Source organism: Brachionichthys hirsutus, unplaced genomic scaffold, assembly GCF_040956055.1.
Source record: "Brachionichthys hirsutus isolate HB-005 unplaced genomic scaffold, CSIRO-AGI_Bhir_v1 contig_478, whole genome shotgun sequence".
Lineage (NCBI taxonomy): Eukaryota > Metazoa > Chordata > Actinopteri > Lophiiformes > Brachionichthyidae > Brachionichthys > Brachionichthys hirsutus.
The window spans coordinates 57,671-81,479 of NW_027180419.1; the positions used below are offsets into that span (position 1 = coordinate 57,671).

The window sequence follows — 23,809 nt, forward strand, 5'->3', positions numbered from 1 at the left end:
AGATTAATTATTGCCATTTATCGATTTGACCAAATGATTATATACACCCAGAATGCCTTGTGACCTAAACAACATTGGCGTCCCGCAAACAAAACGGAGGTTATGGCTTAAGAAATTCTTGTATATTTTTGTCTATGTATTTACGTAGTAGCGGTAAATACTTGTGTTTTTAGACCGATTAGTCAAAACAGTCAGGGATCACTAAGGTTGATTGCGTGCTTTAGTCTGGCAAAGTTTTACCCTCTGTATTCATCCGGGCCCGGGACCGGCTCCAGGGAGAAACTGGATGCGCTAGGCTAACCCTATGCTAGTTATAAGGTGTCCTTTCTGAGGACTCAGTCCATTCGTCAGGTCCAGAACGGTCGTCTCTCACTGCCGTGACCTTCTCACCGCCACTCTGAAACAATCCAGAGCTTCTTCTGGACCCAAGCCTTGGTGAGCTTGTGATCGCTGTCCTTTAGGGACATGTGATGAAGCCCAAGCCTCATCTTCCTCTGATGGTTGATGGAATCCATCCGACTCCACCCGTTACTGGTTTCCAGCGAAGAGACAGAGCGGCTCCAGAGCGTCGCTGACCCCCAGCCCGTGGGGTGACCTCTGCAGCAGCACGTTCACTCTTCCTCTTCCTCCTCCTCCTCCGGACACACCGAGAGTCACACGAATAAATACGGTCGTTCAAACCGACTCCATGAAGACAAATCCTTCCGGTCCCGGATAACCAGCCAGTGGGAGACAAAGAAGGGGACACACAAGGGAGACAGTCCACATTTATTTTGGATATTACCATAGTTATATGCAACTTCTGACAACAGGTATCAACTACAGAATAATACACAGAGTATTTCTCGCTCCCCTCCCCCTGGTGTTTTTTGGTCCAGCAACATTTCTGTGGTCGACTCTGAATGTCAAACATTGAAACACGCACATCTGGATACATCCGAGAGAGACGGCCGGCGGCGTGAACAGAACCTGCTCGTGTACTTCTATCATCATAAGGCTAGATTAGCGTACAGCTAGCAACCCGCTGTTCTACATGAAGAGCACCATATTTACACTTTGTCTTCAAAGGAAAGCTCAGACAACAATCAAAGAGAAGTAAAACGTTAAAAACAGCGTCCTTTTTTCTTTAGTCCAATGTGGCCGTTTAGAAAGTAGAGCTGTACAGATAGCTGCAACACACAATAGAACTTATTGCCAATGCCCTTAAAAAATCCCATCTGAACTTTGCCGCTTCACCCGCCGCACCCGCCAGCTTCCACCGTTGAACACGCCTTTCCTTTAACAAGCCGACTATCAGATCACACAATAAATGTACACGCTTTAAAAATAAATTTACTTTAACATATTCTATATACATACTGATACAAGTGGACACACTTCAGCCACGCACGGTAGGCGTCCGAAGCAGAGCGCACCAGAACACCGAGACCAACCCAGTGGGGCGCCGGGGGACACGGGACCGAGCTGAAAGGACGGATCTAGGACGTCGTCTTAGTCTTCTATTACTTGACATTGATGCCGTTATTCGACCCCAGACGGAGCAGCGCTGCTAATCTCATTGTGTAGCCGCTACGCCATGACGATAACGGCTTTCTATTCTAGTCTAAGAACCGACTGAATCTCCCTGATCACTGAGCATGAGGAGCAACACGCCTGGGGACATCGGGCCCATCAGACAGCTGATTGGACGAGGTTCGATGGAACCCTCCAGTTGTCCAGAAGGAAACACGAGGGGGTCGCCGTGACGATGAGAAACAGCAACAGCATCAGAGTCGGGGTTCAGAAACGCATTCAATGAAATTTAGGTCAGAAAGGATCAAAAACAGAAAGAAATGAATGTCGTTTTATTGATATTCTGCCAGTTTGCAGAATCAGAGCGGCTTGTTGTAGTTTCTCCAGACGAGCAGCGTCCTCTAAGAGCGGCCAGCAGTAAGGGTCAGCAGTAAGGGTCAGCAGTAAGGGTCAGCGGTAAGGGCCAGCAGTAAGGGTCAGCAGTAAGGGTCAGCAGTAAGGGTCAGCAGTAAGGGTCAGCAGTAAGGGTCAGCAGTAAGGACCAGCAGTAAGGGTCAGCAGTAAGGGCCAGCAGTAAGGGTCAGCAGTAAGGGTCAGCAGTAAGGGTCAGCAGTAAGGGTCAGCAGTAAGGGCCAGCAGTAAGGGTCAGCAGTAAGGGTCAGCAGTAAGGATCAGCAGTAAGGGTCAGCAGTAAGGGCCAGCAGTAAGGGCCAGCAGTAAGGGCCAGCAGTAAGGGTCAGCAGTAAGGGCCAGCAGTAAGGGTCAGCAGTAAGGGTCAGCAGTAAGGGTCAGCAGTAAGGGCCAGCAGTAAGGGTCAGCAGTAAGGGTCAGCAGTAAGGGTCAGCAGTAAGGGTCAGCAGTAAGGGCCAGCAGTAAGGGCCAGCAGTAAGGGCCAGCAGTAAGGGCCAGCAGTAAGGGTCAACAGTAAGGGCCAGCAGTAAGGGCCAGCAGTAAGGGCCAGCAGTAACGGCTAGCAGTAAGGGCCAGCAGTAAGGGCCAGCAGTAAGGGTCAGCAGTAAGGGCCAGCAGTAAGGGTCAGCAGTAAGGGTCAGCAGTAAGGATCAGCAGTAAGGGTCAGCAGTAAGGGCCAGCAGTAAGGGTCAGCAGTAAGGGTCAGCAGTAAGGGCCAGCAGTAAGGGCCAGCAGTAAGGGTCAGCAGTAAGGGTCAGCAGTAAGGGCCAGCAGTAAGGGCCAGCAGTAAGGGTCAGCAGTAAGGGTCAGCAGTAACGGCTAGCAGTGAGGGCCAGCAGTAAGGGTCAGCAGTAAGGGTCAGCAGTAAGGGTCAGCAGTAACGGCTAGCAGTAAGTGTCAGCAGTAAGGGTCAGCAGTAAGGGTCAGCAGTAAGGGCCAGCAGTAAGGGTCAGCAGTAAGGGCCAGCAGTAAGGGCCAGCAGTAAGGGTCAGCAGTCAGGGTCAGCAGTAAGGGTCAGCAGTAAGGGTCAGCAGTAAGGGTCAGCAGTAAGGGTCAGCAGTAAGGGTCAGCAGTAAGGGTCAGCAGTAAGGGCCACGTCCCGGTCACCAAGCTGGCGTTTAAAGGGTTTAACAAACCGCGGCTTAAAGAGACGACGGAACAAAGACATCAGGAGACACTCCCAGAGAGCACCGGAGGACGAGTGTGCCGACACCCTGTTCGCTAACCACACGAGGACACAAGCAGGACAGGGCAAGGGAAGACACAAACAGGACAGGACAAGGGAGGACACAAGCAGGACAGAACAAGGGAGGACACAAGCAGGACAGGACAACCCTTAAATGTGGCATTTGGAGCGTTTTCGTTCATCACAATGAGGCAGTCAAAAACAATATTGTTAAGAAGTTTGCTGTGGTTGGTTGATTCCCTTTGTCACATGACATATAGCTCCTCCTCCTTGTCTCTGCTCAACAGGAAGGACAGAAAGACGAGCCCGACAGAAAGTCAGCATTCCATTTGAGAACAATAAAAGAGGACGTCGTCATTTTGAGAGGACAAAAAGACATTTATCGTCATTCATTCGTTAAAATGAACTCAGTCCGTCACAAAATGAACGTTTCTCCTAAAAGTATTCTTGATAAATTACTAATATTTACGTATACTTATACTCAGAATGTACTTTAAAAAAATATTTTCTTGCACCTAGTACTCTGCTGCGAGTAAAGACGCGTACGTCTACCCGACGTCTTCTCCTGCGCCGTCCATCATGAGAAGACAAGCATGGAGGACAAGTCAGACGACGGGACAACTGGTGAGGGGGACGTGAGGGACCACACTGGACAGACACACTGAGCAGCGGCGCGTGAGGGGACAGAGGTGGGTGGAGCTTAGATGACCCGGCAGCAGCTGGGCGGGGCCGAGGTACAGCCCCCCCCCCCGCTGGATGTTGACAGAGATGGTCTTCTCACACAGAGGTAGTTGAAGCAGAGCGCTCAGGTTGCTGGGGGGGTCCCTGCCGGCCCGTCCGTGCCCCCCCGCCCTGCGGTGGTGGTGCTGCACCGAATGGGTGCGAGCCGGGGCGGGAGGGGGGAGGGGGAGGGTGTCCAGCCTCTCGGTGGAGCTGATGCACACCCCCCAGGCTAATTTCTCCTGGATCTCCCCCCCTGAGAGGCTGCGGGGGTCTATGATGAAGCGCCCCCCCCCCACTGCGGTGGTGTTGCAGGCACAGACTCATCAGCTTCAGGCTCTCCACCAGCGCAGCGCTGCGGCTGGCCGCGTGGGGCGGGGCGCGGAGGAAGGGGCTGGGCGTGTGGGGCGGGACGCGGAGGGAGGGGCTGGGCGTGTGGGGCGGGACGCGGAGGGAGGGGCTGGGCGTGCGGGGCGGGGCGCGGAGGGAGGGGCTGGTCGTGTGGGGCGGGGCGCGGAGGGAGGGGCTGGTCGTGTGGGGCGGGGCACGGAGGGAGGGGCTGGTCGTGTGGGGCGGGGCACGGAGGGAGGGGCTGGTCGTGTGGGGCGGGGCGCGGAGGGAGGGGCTGGTCGTGTGGGGCGGGGCACGGAGGGAGGGGCTGGTCGTGTGGGGCGGGGCACGGAGGGAGGGGATGGTCGTGTGGGGCGGGGCACGGAGGGAGGGGCTGGTCGTGTGGGGCGGGGCATGGAGGGAGGGGCTGCTTGTGTGGGGCGGGGCACGGAGGGAGGGGCTGGTCGTGTGGGGCGGGGCACGGAGGGAGGGGCTGGTCGTGCTGCTGTTGTTACAACAACTGGAGGGGCTGTCTTGTCCTTTGTTACACCCCCCTCCCCCGCCTCCTCCATTTCTACCCCCAGCAGGAGGACTTCCCCGGTCTGGACCAGAGGTCCCCCCTCCCTCTCCAGGAGGTTTGCTTGGCTCTGAGCTGCTGCCGCCCCCGTTGCCCCCGTTGCCCCCCCCCGGGCTGCTGGGCGGCCCCTCACTGCTGTCTCTCCGGTTCCAGCTGTACCCAAACCCGGAGTCTTTGTCCAGGCGCCTCCGGTGACTCTCGGAGTCGTCGTCGCTGGTCTCAGAGCTGGAACACGAGGAGCCCCTCCCCTGACTTTTGCGCCAGTGGTAGCGCTTCTGTGTGGCCCCCGGGGACGAGGAGGCCCTGGCACCGGCGCTCAGGTTGGTGGCGTGTCCCGCCATGTTCATCCTGAGGCGGCTGAGTTTGGGGGGCAGGCCCTCGTCCAGGCCGAAGTCATCGTCCGACTCCCCCTCCTCAAAGATCTGCTTGAGCACTGGAGCGCTCTTCCTGGACGTGAGGCGGTTGGTGATGGAGGGAGGCTTACGGCGCAGGACCACCTGCGTCCGGACGGGGGGTGGCTCCTGCTCTTCCTCCTCCTCCTCGTCTTCCTCCACCCTGAAAAAACACGATTGGCGAGACTTTAACCACCAGATCAGAAGAGACGAGACGAACGGCGATCTCCGGTGCAGCGGTTCTTTAGCGGGTTCCCACGGGACGCTCGACGGGAACTGGATCAGCCAGAACCAGAACCAGAATGGACACAAACACGCCGCTGACCTGAAGAGGCAGGCCCTCTGCTTGGCTGCTGCTGAAGTGGACGGCGCGGGGGCCCTGCTGGTACCAGAACCAGGAGCGGGGCCCGAGGTGGCAGCACAGGCACCCTGATAGGAGATGAACAAAAAGACGAGGCACTCGTGTTAGGATCATTCAGGGGGTGCGACCGACCACGGCGTGATGCCGATGAGCGGACCTGTGCCGGCTGCCCCGGAGAGTCGCTCGCCGTTTCCTCTCGCCGACCCAGCTCCAGCAAGCCTTTGGAGCGATGTCCATTGAGCAGGTTATCCGTGCTGCGGGCCGGGGACTGGGGGCCTCCACCGTGGGAGATGGGGGACGCAGCCAGGCTGTCCTCGATGTCCTGGTGCATGTCCACCCTGGTCGGCCACGACTGCCTGGAGGAGTCAGACGGACCGGGTCAACCCAGACCTGAGACACCGAGTAGATGTCTTCCAAGCTCAAACATGCTTTTAGTCACGATGCATACAGGGTGACACGTGCAATAATCAATACTCGGGATGTCCCGGCCCGATCAGGAGCTCGCAGACTCGATGGGAGTCGGACGAGTGCCCAGTTCAGCCACGTGACGCCGCTCAGAGAGTTCGCTTCGCGTTAGAGACCACGGTGTGAAAGCAGACCTTCCATAAACTATAAATGCAGCAGCGTTGGGACTCTCAGCTCCCCAATCGAACCGAGTCCTCTTGGGCCAGTGTGAAAACGACCGAGGTGCAGTGGTGGGCCGTCGGGGCCAGCAAGGCCTCCTCTGCTGGCCTAAGATAACCAGAAGTCATGATCATATTTATGATAAAAGTTAATTTAATTTTACATCTATTCTCCCTATATATGTATATAAATATATAAAACGGGCACATATAGTTGAGAGATAGTTGCGATAGCCAATCAGATCACGAGTTGGCGACAGTACCGCCTTCTAGCTGGCCTCACGTTGAACGTGACATTTACGCGTCCTGTGATTGGATACCAGTCGTCCTTTTCCCTCACTACACACTTCTATCTCCACTCCACGGTTTCACACACACACACACACACACACACACACGCACACACACACAATGAGCTACCTAAACTGTCTTTCTTATATTAAACTGAAATTTCGCTATTTAGTGTACACAATTGTTAAAGCTTTCCTATTCTTGGTGGATTTATTCAAACTTTTTGGACAAATTATTTGAAATCCCCTTTTATTTGTAAGTTTGACAGTACCGCGTATAGTGATAAGTTTTAATTGCTGATGCAGGTTTATTGATTTTTAAATGCTCCGGAAAATAGCCCGTGTTGTACACGATTGAGGTGATGCCACACCAAATACTGCGAAGTGTGTTTCTGTACATCATTTCTGCAGCCGTGGTACTATGAGGGGTATATATTCAAGAATACATCACCGAATGCCGAGGAGTGAAGTGCACGGCCCGCCACTGCCTGGGCGTGTGCTCGGTTACCATGGCAGCGTGCAGCTGTGCGCGTGGCTGCTGTGACCTGCGCTGTTCTTTACCTGAATTGTGCCTTGATGTTGCTGGGGCTGGAGGAGCGGGTGGGAACGTCCTTTTCCTGCTTCTCCCGGAGGATCCGTTCTGCTAGCAGGTAGTACGTGGCTGTTATGTGGTTGTATTTGTTGGTCTCCAACGCTCTGGAAGGACACAGGTATAGTTTATGAGGAACATTGAATACGAGTAAAGAACATATTATCTATTTAATTACTATCGGGTGGCAGTGGCTTAGTGAGTTGGGAACTGAAGGGTCAACGGTTCAATTCCCGGCCCAGAAGACAATACGGCGTGAGGACTGCTGACTGGAGAGGGGCCAGTCTACCTCCATGGCGCTGCCCAGGTAAACACAAGGAGCATCGGAGGAAACCGTCCAGACTTAGGGTCCTAAAAGAAAAGCTCATCTATTGGTAAAGTCAGTCAATAAGTAACGGGACACCTTCTTTAAGGAACGGGACACCTTTAGGGAACGGGACACCTTCTTTAAGTAACGGGACACCTTTAGGGAACGGGACACCTTCTTTAAGTAACGGGACACCTTTAGGGAACGGGACACCTTCTTTAAAGGAACGGGACACCTTCTTTAAGGAACGGGACACCTTCTTTAAGGAACGGGACACCTTTAGGGAACGGGACACCTTCTTTAAGGAACGGGACACCTTCTTTAAGGAACGGGACACCTTTAGGGAACGGGACACCTTCTTTAAGGAACGGGACACCTTTAGGGAACGGGACACCTTCTTTAACTAACAGGACGCCTTCTTTAAGTAACAGGACACCTTCTTTAAGTAACAGGACACCTTTAAGTAACAGGACATCTTTAAGTAACATGACACCTTTAAGTAACAGGACACCTTCTTTAAGGAACAGGACACCTTCTTTAAGGAACAGGACACCTTTAAGTAACAGGACATCTTTAATTAACAGGACGCCTTCTTTATGTAACAGGACACCTTTAAGTAACAGGACGCCTTCTTTATGTAACAGGACACCTTTAAGTAACAGGACGCCTTCTTTCAGTAACAGGACACCTTTAAGTAACAGGACGCCTTCTTTCAGTAACAGGACACCTTTAAGTAACAGGACGCCTTCTTTAAGTAACAGGACGCCTTTAAGTAACAGGACGCCTTCTTTAAGTAACAGGACACCTTCTTTAAGTAACAGGACATCTTTAAGTAATAGGACACCTTTAAGTAACAGGACACCTTTAAGTAACAGGACACCTTTGCGTAACAGGACACCTTTGCGTAACAGGACGCCTTCTTTAAGTAACAGGACGCCTTCTTTAAGGAACAGGACACCTTCTTTAAGGAACGGGACGCCTTCTTTAAGTAACAGGACACCTTCTTTAAGTAACAGGACACCTTCTTTAAGTAACAGGATGCCTTCTTTAAGTAACAGGACGCCTTCTTTAAGTAACAGGACGCCTTCTTTAAGTAACAGGACACCTTTAAGTAACAGGACATCTTTAAGTAACAGGACACCTTCTTTAAGGAACAGGACACCCTCTTTAAGTAACAGGACACCTTTAAGTAACAGGACACCTTCTTTAAGTAACAGGACGCCTTCTTTAAGTAACAGGGCGCCTTCTTTAAGTAACAGGACGCCTTTTTTAAGTAACAAGATGCCTTCTTTCAGTAACAGGACGCCTTCTTTAAGTAACAGGACGCCTTCTTTAAGTAACAGGACACCTTTAAGTAACAGGACGCCTTCTTTAAGTAACAGGACACCTTCTTTAAGGAACAGGACACCTTCTTTAAGGAACAGGACACCTTTAAGGAACAGGACACCTGTAAGTAACAGGACACCTTTAAGTAACAGGACACCTTCTTTAAGTAACAGGACGCCTTCTTTAAGTAACAGGACGCCTTCTTTAAGTAACAGGATGCCTTCTTTAAGGAACAGGACACCTTCTTTCAGTAACAGGACACCTTCTTTAAGGAACAGGACACCTTTAAGGAACAGGACACCTTTAAGGAACAGGACACCTTTAAGGAACAGGACACCTTCTTTAAGGAACGGGACACCTTCTTTAAGCAACAGGACGCCTTCTTTAAGTAACAGGACGCCTTCTTTAAGTAACAGGACGCCTTCTTTAAGTAACAGGACGCCTTCTTTAAGGAACAGGACACCTTCTTTCAGTAACAGGACGCCTTCTTTAAGTAACAGGACACCTTCTTTAAGTAACAGGACGCCTTCTTTAAGGGACAGGACACCTTCTTTAAGTAACAGGACATCTTTAATTAACAGGACGCCTTCTTTATGTAACAGGACACCTTTAAGTAACAGGACGCCTTCTTTATGTAACAGGACACCTTTAAGTAACAGGACGCCTTCTTTCAGTAACAGGACACCTTTAAGTAACAGGACGCCTTCTTTCAGTAACAGGACACCTTTAAGTAACAGGACGCCTTCTTTAAGTAACAGGACGCCTTTAAGTAACAGGACGCCTTCTTTAAGTAACAGGACACCTTCTTTAAGTAACAGGACATCTTTAAGTAATAGGACACCTTTAAGTAACAGGACACCTTTAAGTAACAGGACACCTTTGCGTAACAGGACACCTTTGCGTAACAGGACGCCTTCTTTAAGTAACAGGACGCCTTCTTTAAGGAACAGGACACCTTCTTTAAGGAACGGGACGCCTTCTTTAAGTAACAGGACACCTTCTTTAAGTAACAGGACACCTTCTTTAAGTAACAGGATGCCTTCTTTAAGTAACAGGACGCCTTCTTTAAGTAACAGGACGCCTTCTTTAAGTAACAGGACACCTTTAAGTAACAGGACATCTTTAAGTAACAGGACACCTTCTTTAAGGAACAGGACACCCTCTTTAAGTAACAGGACACCTTTAAGTAACAGGACACCTTCTTTAAGTAACAGGACGCCTTCTTTAAGTAACAGGACGCCTTCTTTAAGTAACAGGGCGCCTTCTTTAAGTAACAGGACGCCTTTTTTAAGTAACAAGATGCCTTCTTTCAGTAACAGGACGCCTTCTTTAAGTAACAGGACACCTTTAAGTAACAGGACGCCTTCTTTAAGTAACAGGACACCTTCTTTAAGGAACAGGACACCTTCTTTAAGGAACAGGACACCTTTAAGGAACAGGACACCTGTAAGTAACAGGACACCTTTAAGTAACAGGACACCTTCTTTAAGTAACAGGACGCCTTCTTTAAGTAACAGGACGCCTTCTTTAAGTAACAGGATGCCTTCTTTAAGGAACAGGACACCTTCTTTCAGTAACAGGACACCTTCTTTAAGGAACAGGACACCTTTAAGGAACAGGACACCTTTAAGGAACAGGACACCTTTAAGGAACAGGACACCTTCTTTAAGGAACGGGACACCTTCTTTAAGCAACAGGACGCCTTCTTTAAGTAACAGGACGCCTTCTTTAAGTAACAGGACGCCTTCTTTAAGTAACAGGACGCCTTCTTTAAGGAACAGGACACCTTCTTTCAGTAACAGGACGCCTTCTTTAAGTAACAGGACACCTTCTTTAAGTAACAGGACGCCTTCTTTAAGGGACAGGACACCTTCTTTAAGGAACAGGACACCTTCTTTAAGGAACAGGACACCTTTAAGGAACAGGACACCTTTAAGTAACAGGACACCTTCTTTAAGGAACGGGACACCTTCTTTAAGCAACAGGACACCTTCTTTAAGTAACAGGACGCCTTCTTTAAGCAACAGGACGCCTTCTTTAAGTAACAGGACGCCTTCTTTAAGCAACAGGACGCCTTCTTTAAGTAACAGGACGCCTTCTTTAAGTAACAGGACACCTTCTTTAAGTAACAGGACGCCTTCTTTAAGTAACAGGACGCCTTCTTTAAGTAACAGGACGCCTTCTTTAAGTAACAGGACGCCTTCTTTAAGTAACAGGACACCTTTAAGTAACAGGACATCTTTAAGTAACAGGACACCTTCTTTAAGGAACAGGACACCTTCTTTAAGGAACAGGACACCCTCTTTAAGTAACAGGACACCTTTAAGTAACAGGACGCCTTCTTTCAGTAACAGGACGCCTTCTTTAAGTAACAGGACGCCTTCTTTAAGTAACAGGACGCCTTCTTTAAGTAACAGGACGCCTTCTTTAAGTAACAGGACACCTTCTTTAAGTAACAGGACGCCTTCTTTAAGTAACAGGACGCCTTCTTTAAGTAACAGGACGCCTTCTTTAAGTAACAGGACACCTTCTTTAAGTAACAGGACGCCTTCTTTAAGTAACAGGACGCCTTCTTTAAGTAACAGGACGCCTTCTTTAAGTAACAGGACACCTTCTTTAAGTAACAGGACACCTTTAAGTAACAGGACATCTTTAAGTAACAGGACACCTTCTTTAAGGAACAGGACACCTTCTTTAAGGAACAGGACACCCTCTTTAAGTAACAGAACACCTTTAAGTAACAGGACACCTTCTTTAAGTAACAGGACACCTTCTTTCAGTAACAGGACGCCTTCTTTAAGTAACAGGACACCTTCTTTAAGTAACAGGACGCCTTCTTTAAGGGACAGGACACCTTCTTTAAGTAACAGGACATCTTTAATTAACAGGACGCCTTCTTTATGTAACAGGACACCTTTAAGTAACAGGACGCCTTCTTTATGTAACAGGACACCTTTAAGTAACAGGACGCCTTCTTTCAGTAACAGGACACCTTTAAGTAACAGGACGCCTTCTTTCAGTAACAGGACACCTTTAAGTAACAGGACGCCTTCTTTAAGTAACAGGACGCCTTTAAGTAACAGGACGCCTTCTTTAAGTAACAGGACACCTTCTTTAAGTAACAGGACATCTTTAAGTAATAGGACACCTTTAAGTAACCGGACACCTTTAAGTAACAGGACACCTTTGCGTAACAGGACACCTTTGCGTAACAGGACGCCTTCTTTAAGTAACAGGACGCCTTCTTTAAGGAACAGGACACCTTCTTTAAGGAACGGGACGCCTTCTTTAAGTAACAGGACACCTTCTTTAAGTAACAGGACACCTTCTTTAAGTAACAGGATGCCTTCTTTAAGTAACAGGACGCCTTCTTTAAGTAACAGGACGCCTTCTTTAAGTAACAGGACACCTTTAAGTAACAGGACATCTTTAAGTAACAGGACACCTTCTTTAAGGAACAGGACACCCTCTTTAAGTAACAGGACACCTTTAAGTAACAGGACACCTTCTTTAAGTAACAGGACGCCTTCTTTAAGTAACAGGACGCCTTCTTTAAGTAACAGGGCGCCTTCTTTAAGTAACAGGACGCCTTTTTTAAGTAACAAGATGCCTTCTTTCAGTAACAGGACGCCTTCTTTAAGTAACAGGACACCTTTAAGTAACAGGACGCCTTCTTTAAGTAACAGGACACCTTCTTTAAGGAACAGGACACCTTCTTTAAGGAACAGGACACCTTTAAGGAACAGGACACCTGTAAGTAACAAGACACCTTTAAGTAACAGGACACCTTCTTTAAGTAACAGGATGCCTTCTTTAAGTAACAGGACGCCTTCTTTAAGTAACAGGATGCCTTCTTTAAGGAACAGGACACCTTCTTTCAGTAACAGGACACCTTCTTTAAGGAACAGGACACCTTTAAGGAACAAGACACCTTTAAGGAACAGGACACCTTTAAGGAACAGGACACCTTCTTTAAGGAACGGGACACCTTCTTTAAGCAACAGGACGCCTTCTTTAAGTAACAGGACGCCTTCTTTAAGTAACAGGACGCCTTCTTTAAGTAACAGGACGCCTTCTTTAAGGAACAGGACACCTTCTTTCAGTAACAGGACGCCTTCTTTAAGTAACAGGACACCTTCTTTAAGTAACAGGACGCCTTCTTTAAGGGACAGGACACCTTCTTTAAGGAACAGGACACCTTCTTTAAGGAACAGGACACCTTTAAGGAACAGGACACCTTTAAGTAACAGGACACCTTCTTTAAGGAACGGGACACCTTCTTTAAGCAACAGGACACCTTCTTTAAGTAACAGGACGCCTTCTTTAAGCAACAGGACGCCTTCTTTAAGTAACAGGACGCCTTCTTTAAGCAACAGGACGCCTTCTTTAAGTAACAGGACGCCTTCTTTAAGTAACAGGACACCTTCTTTAAGTAACAGGACGCCTTCTTTAAGTAACAGGACGCCTTCTTTAAGTAACAGGACGCCTTCTTTAAGTAACAGGACGCCTTCTTTAAGTAACAGGACACCTTTAAGTAACAGGACATCTTTAAGTAACAGGACACCTTCTTTAAGGAACAGGACACCTTCTTTAAGGAACAGGACACCCTCTTTAAGTAACAGAACACCTTTAAGTAACAGGACACCTTCTTTAAGTAACAGGACGCCTTATTTAAGTAACAGGACGCCTTCTTTAAGTAACAGGACGCCTTCTTTAAGTAACAGGACGCCTTCTTTAAGTAACAGGACGCCTTCTTTCAGTAACAGGACGCCTTCTTTAAGTAACAGGACGCCTTCTTTAAGTAACAGGACGCCTTCTTTAAGTAACAGGACGCCTTCTTTAAGGAACAGGACGCCTTCTTTAAGTAACAGGACACCTTCTTTAAGTAACAGGACGCCTTCTTTAAGTAACAGGACGCCTTCTTTAAGTAACAGGACGCCTTCTTTAAGGAACAGGACACCTTCTTTCAGTAACAGGACGCCTTCTTTAAGTAACAGGACGCCTTCTTTAAGTAACAGGACACCTTCTTTAAGGGACAGGACACCTTTAAGGAACAGGACACCTTCTTTAAGGAACAGGACACCTTTAAGAAACAGGACACCTTTAAGTAACAGGACACCTTCTTTAAGGAACGGGACACCTTCTTTAAGCAACAGGACGCCTTCTTTAAGTAACAGGACGCCTTCTTTAAGCAACAGGACGCCTTCTTTAAGTAACAGGACGCCTTCTTTAAGTAACAGGACGCCTTCTTTAAGTAACAGGACGCCTTCTTTAAGTAACAGGACGCCTTCTTTAAGTAACAGGACGCCTTCTTTAAGGAACAGGACGCCTTCTTTAAGTAACAGGACGCCTTCTTTAAGTAACAGGACGCCTTCTTTCAGGGACAGGACACCTTCTTTAAGGAACAGGACACCTTCTTTAAGGAACAGGACACCTTTAAGGAACAGGACACCTTTAAGTAACAGGACACCTTCTTTAAGGAACGGGACACCTTCTTTAAGCAACAGGACGCCTTCTTTAAGTAACAGGACGCCTTCTTTAAGTAACAGGACGCCTTCTTTAAGTAACAGGACGCCTTCTTTAAGGAACAGGACGCCTTCTTTAAGTAACAGGACGCCTTCTTTAAGTAACAGGACGCCTTCTTTAAGTAACAGGACACCTTCTTTCAGTAACAGGACGCCTTCTTTAAGTAACAGGACGCCTTCTTTAAGTAACAGGACACCTTCTTTAAGTAACAGGACGCCTTCTTTAAGTAACAGGACACCTTCTTTCAGTAACAGGACGCCTTCTTTCAGTAACAGGACGCCTTCTTTAAGTAACAGGACGCCTTCTTTAAGTAACAGGACGCCTTCTTTAAGTAACAGGACGCCTTCTTTCAGTAACAGGACGCCTTCTTTAAGTAACAGGACGCCTTCTTTAAGTAACAGGACGCCTTCTTTAAGTAACAGGACGCCTTCTTTAAGTAATAGGACACCTTTAAGTAACAGGACACCTTTAAGTAACAGGACACCTTTGCGTAACAGGACACCTTTGCGTAACAGGACGCCTTCTTTAAGTAACAGGACGCCTTCTTTAAGGAACAGAACACCTTCTTTAAGGAACGGGACGCCTTCTTTAAGTAACAGGACACCTTCTTTAAGTAACAGGATGCCTTCTTTAAGTAACAGGACGCCTTCTTTAAGTAACAGGACGCCTTCTTTAAGTAACAGGACACCTTTAAGTAACAGGACATCTTTAAGTAACAGGACACCTTCTTTAAGGAACAGGACACCCTCTTTAAGTAACAGGACACCTTTAAGTAACAGGACACCTTCTTTAAGTAACAGGACACCTTCTTTAAGTAACAGGACGCCTTCTTTAAGTAACAGGACGCCTTCTTTAAGTAACAGGGCGCCTTCTTTAAGTAACAGGACGCCTTCTTTAAGTAACAAGATGCCTTCTTTCAGTAACAGGACGCCTTCTTTAAGTAACAGGACGCCTTCTTTAAGTAACAGGACACCTTTAAGTAACAGGACGCCTTCTTTAAGTAACAGGACACCTTCTTTAAGGAACAGGACACCTTCTTTAAGGAACAGGACACCTTTAAGGAACAGGACACCTGTAAGTAACAGGACACCTTTAAGTAACAGGACACCTTCTTTAAGTAACAGGACGCCTTCTTTACGTAACAGGACGCCTTCTTTAAGTAACAGGATGCCTTCTTTAAGGAACAGGACACCTTCTTTCAGTAACAGGACACCTTCTTTAAGGAACAGGACACCTTTAAGGAACAGGACACCTTTAAGGAACAGGACACCTTTAAGGAACAGGACACCTTCTTTAAGGAACGGGACACCTTCTTTAAGCAACAGGACGCCTTCTTTAAGTAACAGGACGCCTTCTTTAAGTAACAGGACGCCTTCTTTAAGTAACAGGACGCCTTCTTTAAGGAACAGGACACCTTCTTTCAGTAACAGGACGCCTTCTTTAAGTAACAGGACACCTTCTTTAAGTAACAGGACGCCTTCTTTAAGGGACAGGACACCTTCTTTAAGGAACAGGACACCTTCTTTAAGGAACAGGACACCTTTAAGGAACAGGACACCTTTAAGTAACAGGACACCTTCTTTAAGGAACGGGACACCTTCTTTAAGCAACAGGACACCTTCTTTAAGTAACAGGACGCCTTCTTTAAGCAACAGGACGCCTTCTTTAAGTAACAGGACGCCTTCTTTAAGCAACAGGACGCCTTCTTTAAGTAACAGGACGCCTTCTTTAAGTAACAGGACACCTTCTTTAAGTAACAGGACGCCTTCTTTAAGTAACAGGACGCCTTCTTTAAGTAACAGGACGCCTTCATTAAGTAACAGGACGCCTTCTTTAAGTAACAGGACACCTTTAAGTAACAGGACATCTTTAAGTAACAGGACACCTTCTTTAAGGAACAGGACACCTTCTTTAAGGAACAGGACACCCTCTTTAAGTAACAGGACACCTTTAAGTAACAGGACGCCTTCTTTCAGTAACAGGACGCCTTCTTTAAGTAACAGGACGCCTTCTTTAAGTAACAGGACGCCTTCTTTAAGTAACAGGACGCCTTCTTTAAGTAACAGGACACCTTCTTTAAGTAACAGGACGCCTTCTTTAAGTAACAGGACGCCTTCTTTAAGTAACAGGACGCCTTCTTTAAGTAACAGGACACCTTCTTTAAGTAACAGGACGCCTTCTTTAAGTAACAGGACGCCTTCTTTAAGTAACAGGACGCCTTCTTTAAGTAACAGGACACCTTCTTTAAGGAACAGGACACCTTTAAGGAACAGGACACCTTTAAGGAACAGGACACCTTTAAGGAACAGGACACCTTCTTTAAGGAACGGGACACCTTCTTTAAGCAACAGGACGCCTTCTTTAAGTAACAGGACGCCTTCTTTAAGTAACAGGACGCCTTCTTTAAGTAACAGGACGCCTTCTTTAAGGAACAGGACACCTTCTTTCAGTAACAGGACGCCTTCTTTAAGTAACAGGACACCTTCTTTAAGTAACAGGACGCCTTCTTTAAGGGACAGGACACCTTCTTTAAGGAACAGGACACCTTCTTTAAGGAACAGGACACCTTTAAGGAACAGGACACCTTTAAGTAACAGGACACCTTCTTTAAGGAACGGGACACCTTCTTTAAGCAACAGGACACCTTCTTTAAGTAACAGGACGCCTTCTTTAAGCAACAGGACGCCTTCTTTAAGTAACAGGACGCCTTCTTTAAGCAACAGGACGCCTTCTTTAAGTAACAGGACGCCTTCTTTAAGTAACAGGACACCTTCTTTAAGTAACAGGACGCCTTCTTTAAGTAACAGGACGCCTTCTTTAAGTAACAGGACGCCTTCATTAAGTAACAGGACGCCTTCTTTAAGTAACAGGACACCTTTAAGTAACAGGACATCTTTAAGTAACAGGACACCTTCTTTAAGGAACAGGACACCTTCTTTAAGGAACAGGACACCCTCTTTAAGTAACAGGACACCTTTAAGTAACAGGACGCCTTCTTTCAGTAACAGGACGCCTTCTTTAAGTAACAGGACGCCTTCTTTAAGTAACAGGACGCCTTCTTTAAGTAACAGGACGCCTTCTTTAAGTAACAGGACACCTTCTTTAAGTAACAGGACGCCTTCTTTAAGTAACAGGACGCCTTCTTTAAGTAACAGGACGCCTTCTTTAAGTAACAGGACACCTTCTTTAAGTAACAGGACGCCTTCTTTAAGTAACAGGACGCCTTCTTTAAGTAACAGGACGCCTTCTTTAAGTAACAGGACACCTTCTTTAAGTAACAGGACACCTTTAAGTAACAGGACATCTTTAAGTAACAGGACACCTTCTTTAAGGAACAGGACACCTTCTTTAAGGAACAGGACACCCTCTTTAAGTAACAGAACACCTTTAAGTAACAGGACACCTTCTTTAAGTAACAGGACGCCTTCTTTAAGTAACAGGACGCCTTCTTTAAGTAACAGGACGCCTTCTTTAAGTAACAGGACGCCTTCTTTAAGTAACAGGACGCCTTCTTTCAGTAACAGGACGCCTTCTTTAAGTAACAGGACGCCTTCTTTAAGTAACAGGACGCCTTCTTTAAGTAACAGGACGCCTTCTTTAAGGAACAGGACGCCTTCTTTAAGTAACAGGACGCCTTCTTTAAGTAACAGGACGCCTTCTTTAAGTAACAGGACGCCTTCTTTAAGTAACAGGACACCTTTAAGTAACAGGACATCTTTAAGTAACAGGACACCTTCTTTAAGGAACAGGACACCTTCTTTAAGGAACAGGACACCCTCTTTAAGTAACAGGACGCCTTCTTTAAGTAACAGGACGCCTTCTTTAAGTAACAGGACGCCTTCTTTAAGTAACAGGACGCCTTCTTTAAGTAACAGGACGCCTTCTTTAAGTAACAAGACGCCTTCTTTCAGTAACAGGACGCCTTCTTTAAGTAACAGGACGCCTTCTTTAAGTAACAGGACACCTTTAAGGAACAGGACACCTTCTTTAAGGAACAGGACACCTTTAAGGAACAAGACACCTTCTTTAAGGAACAGGACACCTTTAAGGAACAGGACACCTGTAAGTAACAGGACACCTTTAAGTAACAGGACACCTTCTTTAAGTAACAGGACGCCTTCTTTAAGTAACAGGACGCCTTCTTTAAGTAACAGGACGCCTTCTTTAAGTAACAGGACGCCTTCTTTAAGTAACAGGACACCTTTAAGTAACAGGACATCTTTAAGTAACAGGACACCTTCTTTAAGGAACAGGACACCTTCTTTAAGGAACAGGACACCCTCTTTAAGTAACAGAACACCTTTAAGTAACAGGACACCTTCTTTAAGTAACAGGACGCCTTCTTTAAGTAACAGGACGCCTTCTTTAAGTAACAGGACGCCTTCTTTAAGTAACAGGACGCCTTCTTTAAGTAACAGGACGCCTTCTTTCAGTAACAGGACGCCTTCTTTAAGTAACAGGACGCCTTCTTTAAGTAACAGGACGCCTTCTTTAAGTAACAGGACGCCTTCTTTAAGGAACAGGACGCCTTCTTTAAGTAACAGGACGCCTTCTTTAAGTAACAGGACGCCTTCTTTAAGTAACAGGACGCCTTCTTTAAGTAACAGGACGCCTTCTTTAAGTAACAGGACACCTTTAAGTAACAGGACATCTTTAAGTAACAGGACACCTTCTTTAAGGAACAGGACACCTTCTTTAAGGAACAGGACACCCTCTTTAAGTAACAGGACGCCTTCTTTAAGTAACAGGACGCCTTCTTTAAGTAACAGGACGCCTTCTTTAAGTAACAGGACGCCTTCTTTAAGTAACAGGACGCCTTCTTTAAGTAACAAGACGCCTTCTTTCAGTAACAGGACGCCTTCTTTAAGTAACAGGACGCCTTCTTTAAGTAACAGGACACCTTTAAGGAACAGGACACCTTCTTTAAGGAACAGGACACCTTTAAGGAACAAGACACCTTCTTTAAGGAACAGGACACCTTTAAGGAACAGGACACCTGTAAGTAACAGGACACCTTTAAGTAACAGGACACCTTCTTTAAGTAACAGGACGCCTTCTTTAAGTAACAGGACGCCTTCTTTAAGTAACAGGACGCCTTCTTTAAGTAACAGGACGCCTTCTTTAAGGAACAGGACACCTTCTTTCAGTAACAGGACGCCTTCTTTAAGTAACAGGACGCCTTTAAGTAACAGGACGCCTTCTTTAAGTAACAGGACACCTTCTTTAAGGGACAGGACACCTTTAAGGAACAGGACACCTTCTTTAAGGAACAGGACACCTTTAAGAAACAGGACACCTTTAAGTAACAGGACGCCTTCTTTAAGGGACAGGACACCTTCTTTAAGGAACAGGACACCTTCTTTAAGGAACAGGACACCTTTAAGGAACAGGACACCTTTAAGTAACAGGACACCTTCTTTAAGGAACGGGACACCTTCTTTAAGCAACAGGACACCTTCTTTAAGTAACAGGACGCCTTCTTTAAGCAACAGGACGCCTTCTTTAAGTAACAGGACGCCTTCTTTAAGCAACAGGACGCCTTCTTTAAGTAACAGGACGCCTTCTTTAAGTAACAGGACACCTTCTTTAAGTAACAGGACGCCTTCTTTAAGTAACAGGACGCCTTCTTTAAGTAACAGGACGCCTTCATTAAGTAACAGGACGCCTTCTTTAAGTAACAGGACACCTTTAAGTAACAGGACATCTTTAAGTAACAGGACACCTTCTTTAAGGAACAGGACACCTTCTTTAAGGAACAGGACACCCTCTTTAAGTAACAGGACACCTTTAAGTAACAGGACGCCTTCTTTCAGTAACAGGACGCCTTCTTTAAGTAACAGGACGCCTTCTTTAAGTAACAGGACGCCTTCTTTAAGTAACAGGACGCCTTCTTTAAGTAACAGGACACCTTCTTTAAGTAACAGGACGCCTTCTTTAAGTAACAGGACGCCTTCTTTAAGTAACAGGACGCCTTCTTTAAGTAACAGGACACCTTCTTTAAGTAACAGGACGCCTTCTTTAAGTAACAGGACGCCTTCTTTAAGTAACAGGACGCCTTCTTTAAGTAACAGGACACCTTCTTTAAGTAACAGGACACCTTTAAGTAACAGGACATCTTTAAGTAACAGGACACCTTCTTTAAGGAACAGGACACCTTCTTTAAGGAACAGGACACCCTCTTTAAGTAACAGAACACCTTTAAGTAACAGGACACCTTCTTTAAGTAACAGGACGCCTTCTTTAAGTAACAGGACGCCTTCTTTAAGTAACAGGACGCCTTCTTTAAGTAACAGGACGCCTTCTTTAAGTAACAGGACGCCTTCTTTCAGTAACAGGACGCCTTCTTTAAGTAACAGGACGCCTTCTTTAAGTAACAGGACGCCTTCTTTAAGTAACAGGACGCCTTCTTTAAGGAACAGGACGCCTTCTTTAAGTAACAGGACGCCTTCTTTAAGTAACAGGACGCCTTCTTTAAGTAACAGGACGCCTTCTTTAAGTAACAGGACGCCTTCTTTAAGTAACAGGACACCTTTAAGTAACAGGACATCTTTAAGTAACAGGACACCTTCTTTAAGGAACAGGACACCTTCTTTAAGGAACAGGACACCCTCTTTAAGTAACAGGACGCCTTCTTTAAGTAACAGGACGCCTTCTTTAAGTAACAAGACACCTTCTTTAAGGAACAGGACACCTTTAAGGAACAGGACACCTTCTTTAAGGAACAGGACACCTTTAAGGAACAGGACACCTGTAAGTAACAGGACACCTTTAAGTAACAGGACACCTTCTTTAAGTAACAGGACGCCTTCTTTAAGTAACAGGACGCCTTCTTTAAGTAACAGGACGCCTTCTTTAAGTAACAGGACGCCTTCTTTAAGTAACAGGACACCTTTAAGTAACAGGACATCTTTAAGTAACAGGACACCTTCTTTAAGGAACAGGACACCTTCTTTAAGGAACAGGACACCCTCTTTAAGTAACAGAACACCTTTAAGTAACAGGACACCTTCTTTAAGTAACAGGACGCCTTCTTTAAGTAACAGGACGCCTTCTTTAAGTAACAGGACGCCTTCTTTAAGTAACAGGACGCCTTCTTTAAGTAACAGGACGCCTTCTTTCAGTAACAGGACGCCTTCTTTAAGTAACAGGACGCCTTCTTTAAGTAACAGGACGCCTTCTTTAAGTAACAGGACGCCTTCTTTAAGGAACAGGACGCCTTCTTTAAGTAACAGGACGCCTTCTTTAAGTAACAGGACGCCTTCTTTAAGTAACAGGACGCCTTCTTTAAGTAACAGGACGCCTTCTTTAAGTAACAGGACACCTTTAAGTAACAGGACATCTTTAAGTAACAGGACACCTTCTTTAAGGAACAGGACACCTTCTTTAAGGAACAGGACACCCTCTTTAAGTAACAGGACGCCTTCTTTAAGTAACAGGACGCCTTCTTTAAGTAACAGGACGCCTTCTTTAAGTAACAGGACGCCTTCTTTAAGTAACAGGACGCCTTCTTTAAGTAACAAGACGCCTTCTTTCAGTAACAGGACGCCTTCTTTAAGTAACAGGACGCCTTCTTTAAGTAACAGGACACCTTTAAGGAACAGGACACCTTCTTTAAGGAACAGGACACCTTTAAGGAACAAGACACCTTCTTTAAGGAACAGGACACCTTTAAGGAACAGGACACCTGTAAGTAACAGGACACCTTTAAGTAACAGGACACCTTCTTTAAGTAACAGGACGCCTTCTTTAAGTAACAGGACGCCTTCTTTAAGTAACAGGACGCCTTCTTTAAGTAACAGGACGCCTTCTTTAAGGAACAGGACACCTTCTTTCAGTAACAGGACGCCTTCTTTAAGTAACAGGACGCCTTTAAGTAACAGGACGCCTTCTTTAAGTAACAGGACACCTTCTTTAAGGGACAGGACACCTTTAAGGAACAGGACACCTTCTTTAAGGAACAGGACACCTTTAAGAAACAGGACACCTTTAAGTAACAGGACACCTTCTTTAAGGAACGGGACACCTTCTTTAAGCAACAGGACGCCTTCTTTAAGTAACAGGACGCCTTCTTTAAGCAACAGGACGCCTTCTTTAAGTAACAGGACGCCTTCTTTAAGTAACAGGACGCCTTCTTTAAGTAACAGGACGCCTTCTTTAAGTAACAGGACGCCTTCTTTAAGTAACAGGACGCCTTCTTTAAGGAACAGGACGCCTTCTTTAAGTAACAGGACGCCTTCTTTAAGTAACAGGACGCCTTCTTTAAGGGACAGGACACCTTCTTTAAGGAACAGGACACCTTCTTTAAGGAACAGGACACCTTTAAGGAACAGGACACCTTTAAGTAACAGGACACCTTCTTTAAGGAACGGGACACCTTCTTTAAGCAACAGGACGCCTTCTTTAAGTAACAGGACGCCTTCTTTAAGGAACAGGACGCCTTCTTTAAGTAACAGGACGCCTTCTTTAAGTAACAGGACACCTTCTTTCAGTAACAGGACGCCTTCTTTAAGTAACAGGACGCCTTCTTTAAGTAACAGGACACCTTCTTTAAGTAACAGGACGCCTTCTTTAAGTAACAGGACACCTTCTTTCAGTAACAGGACGCCTTCTTTCAGTAACAGGACGCCTTCTTTAAGTAACAGGACGCCTTCTTTAAGTAACAGGACGCCTTCTTTAAGTAACAGGACGCCTTCTTTCAGTAACAGGATGCCTTCTTTAAGTAACAGGACACCTTCTTTAAGTAACAGGATGCTTTCTTTAAGTAACAGGACGCCTTCTTTAAGTAACAGGACGCCTTCTTTAAGTAACAGGACACCTTTAAGTAACAGGACATCTTTAAGTAACAGGACACCTTCTTTAAGGAACAGGACACCCTCTTTAAGTAACAGGACACCTTTAAGTAACAGGACACCTTCTTTAAGTAACAGGACGCCTTCTTTAAGTAACAGGACGCCTTCTTTAAGTAACAGGACGCCTTCTTTAAGTAACAAGATGCCTTCTTTCAGTAACAGGACGCCTTCTTTAAGTAACAGGACGCCTTCTTTAAGTAACAGGACACCTTTAAGTAACAGGACGCCTTCTTTAAGTAACAGGACACCTTCTTTAAGGAACAGGACACCTTCTTTAAGGAACAGGACACCTTTAAGGAACAGGACACCTGTAAGTAACAGGACACCTTTAAGTAACAGGACACCTTCTTTAAGTAACAGGACGCCTTCTTTAAGTAACAGGACGCCTTCTTTAAGTAACAGGATGCCTTCTTTAAGGAACAGGACACCTTCTTTCAGTAACAGGACACCTTCTTTAAGGAACAGGACACCTTTAAGGAACAGGACACCTTTAAGGAACAGGACACCTTTAAGGAACAGGACACCTTCTTTAAGGAACGGGACACCTTCTTTAAGCAACAGGACGCCTTCTTTAAGTAACAGGACACCTTTAAGTAACAGGACATCTTTAAGTAACAGGACACCTTCTTTAAGGAACAGGACACCTTCTTTAAGGAACAGGACACCCTCTTTAAGTAACAGGACGCCTTCTTTAAGTAACAGGACGCCTTCTTTAAGTAACAGGACGCCTTCTTTAAGTAACAGGACGCCTTCTTTAAGTAACAGGACGCCTTCTTTAAGTAACAAGACGCCTTCTTTCAGTAACAGGAC

At 46.3% G+C, this 23,809-nt stretch overlaps 1 protein-coding gene across 1 annotated transcript in view; it reads right to left on the minus strand.

The window, feature by feature from the left end:
• Positions 1-3,714: 3,714 nt before the first annotated feature.
• LOC137914790 (SNF-related serine/threonine-protein kinase-like) overlaps positions 3,715-23,809 on the minus strand; it is a 71,124-nt gene continuing 51,029 nt past the window's right edge. Inside the window, 7 exon segments of the mRNA XM_068758286.1 lie at positions 3,715-4,140; positions 4,142-4,198; positions 4,201-4,223; positions 4,609-5,291; positions 5,454-5,557; positions 5,647-5,845; positions 6,964-7,098. Coding sequence (XP_068614387.1) covers positions 3,715-4,140; positions 4,142-4,198; positions 4,201-4,223; positions 4,609-5,291; positions 5,454-5,557; positions 5,647-5,845; positions 6,964-7,098 — 1,627 coding nt within the window.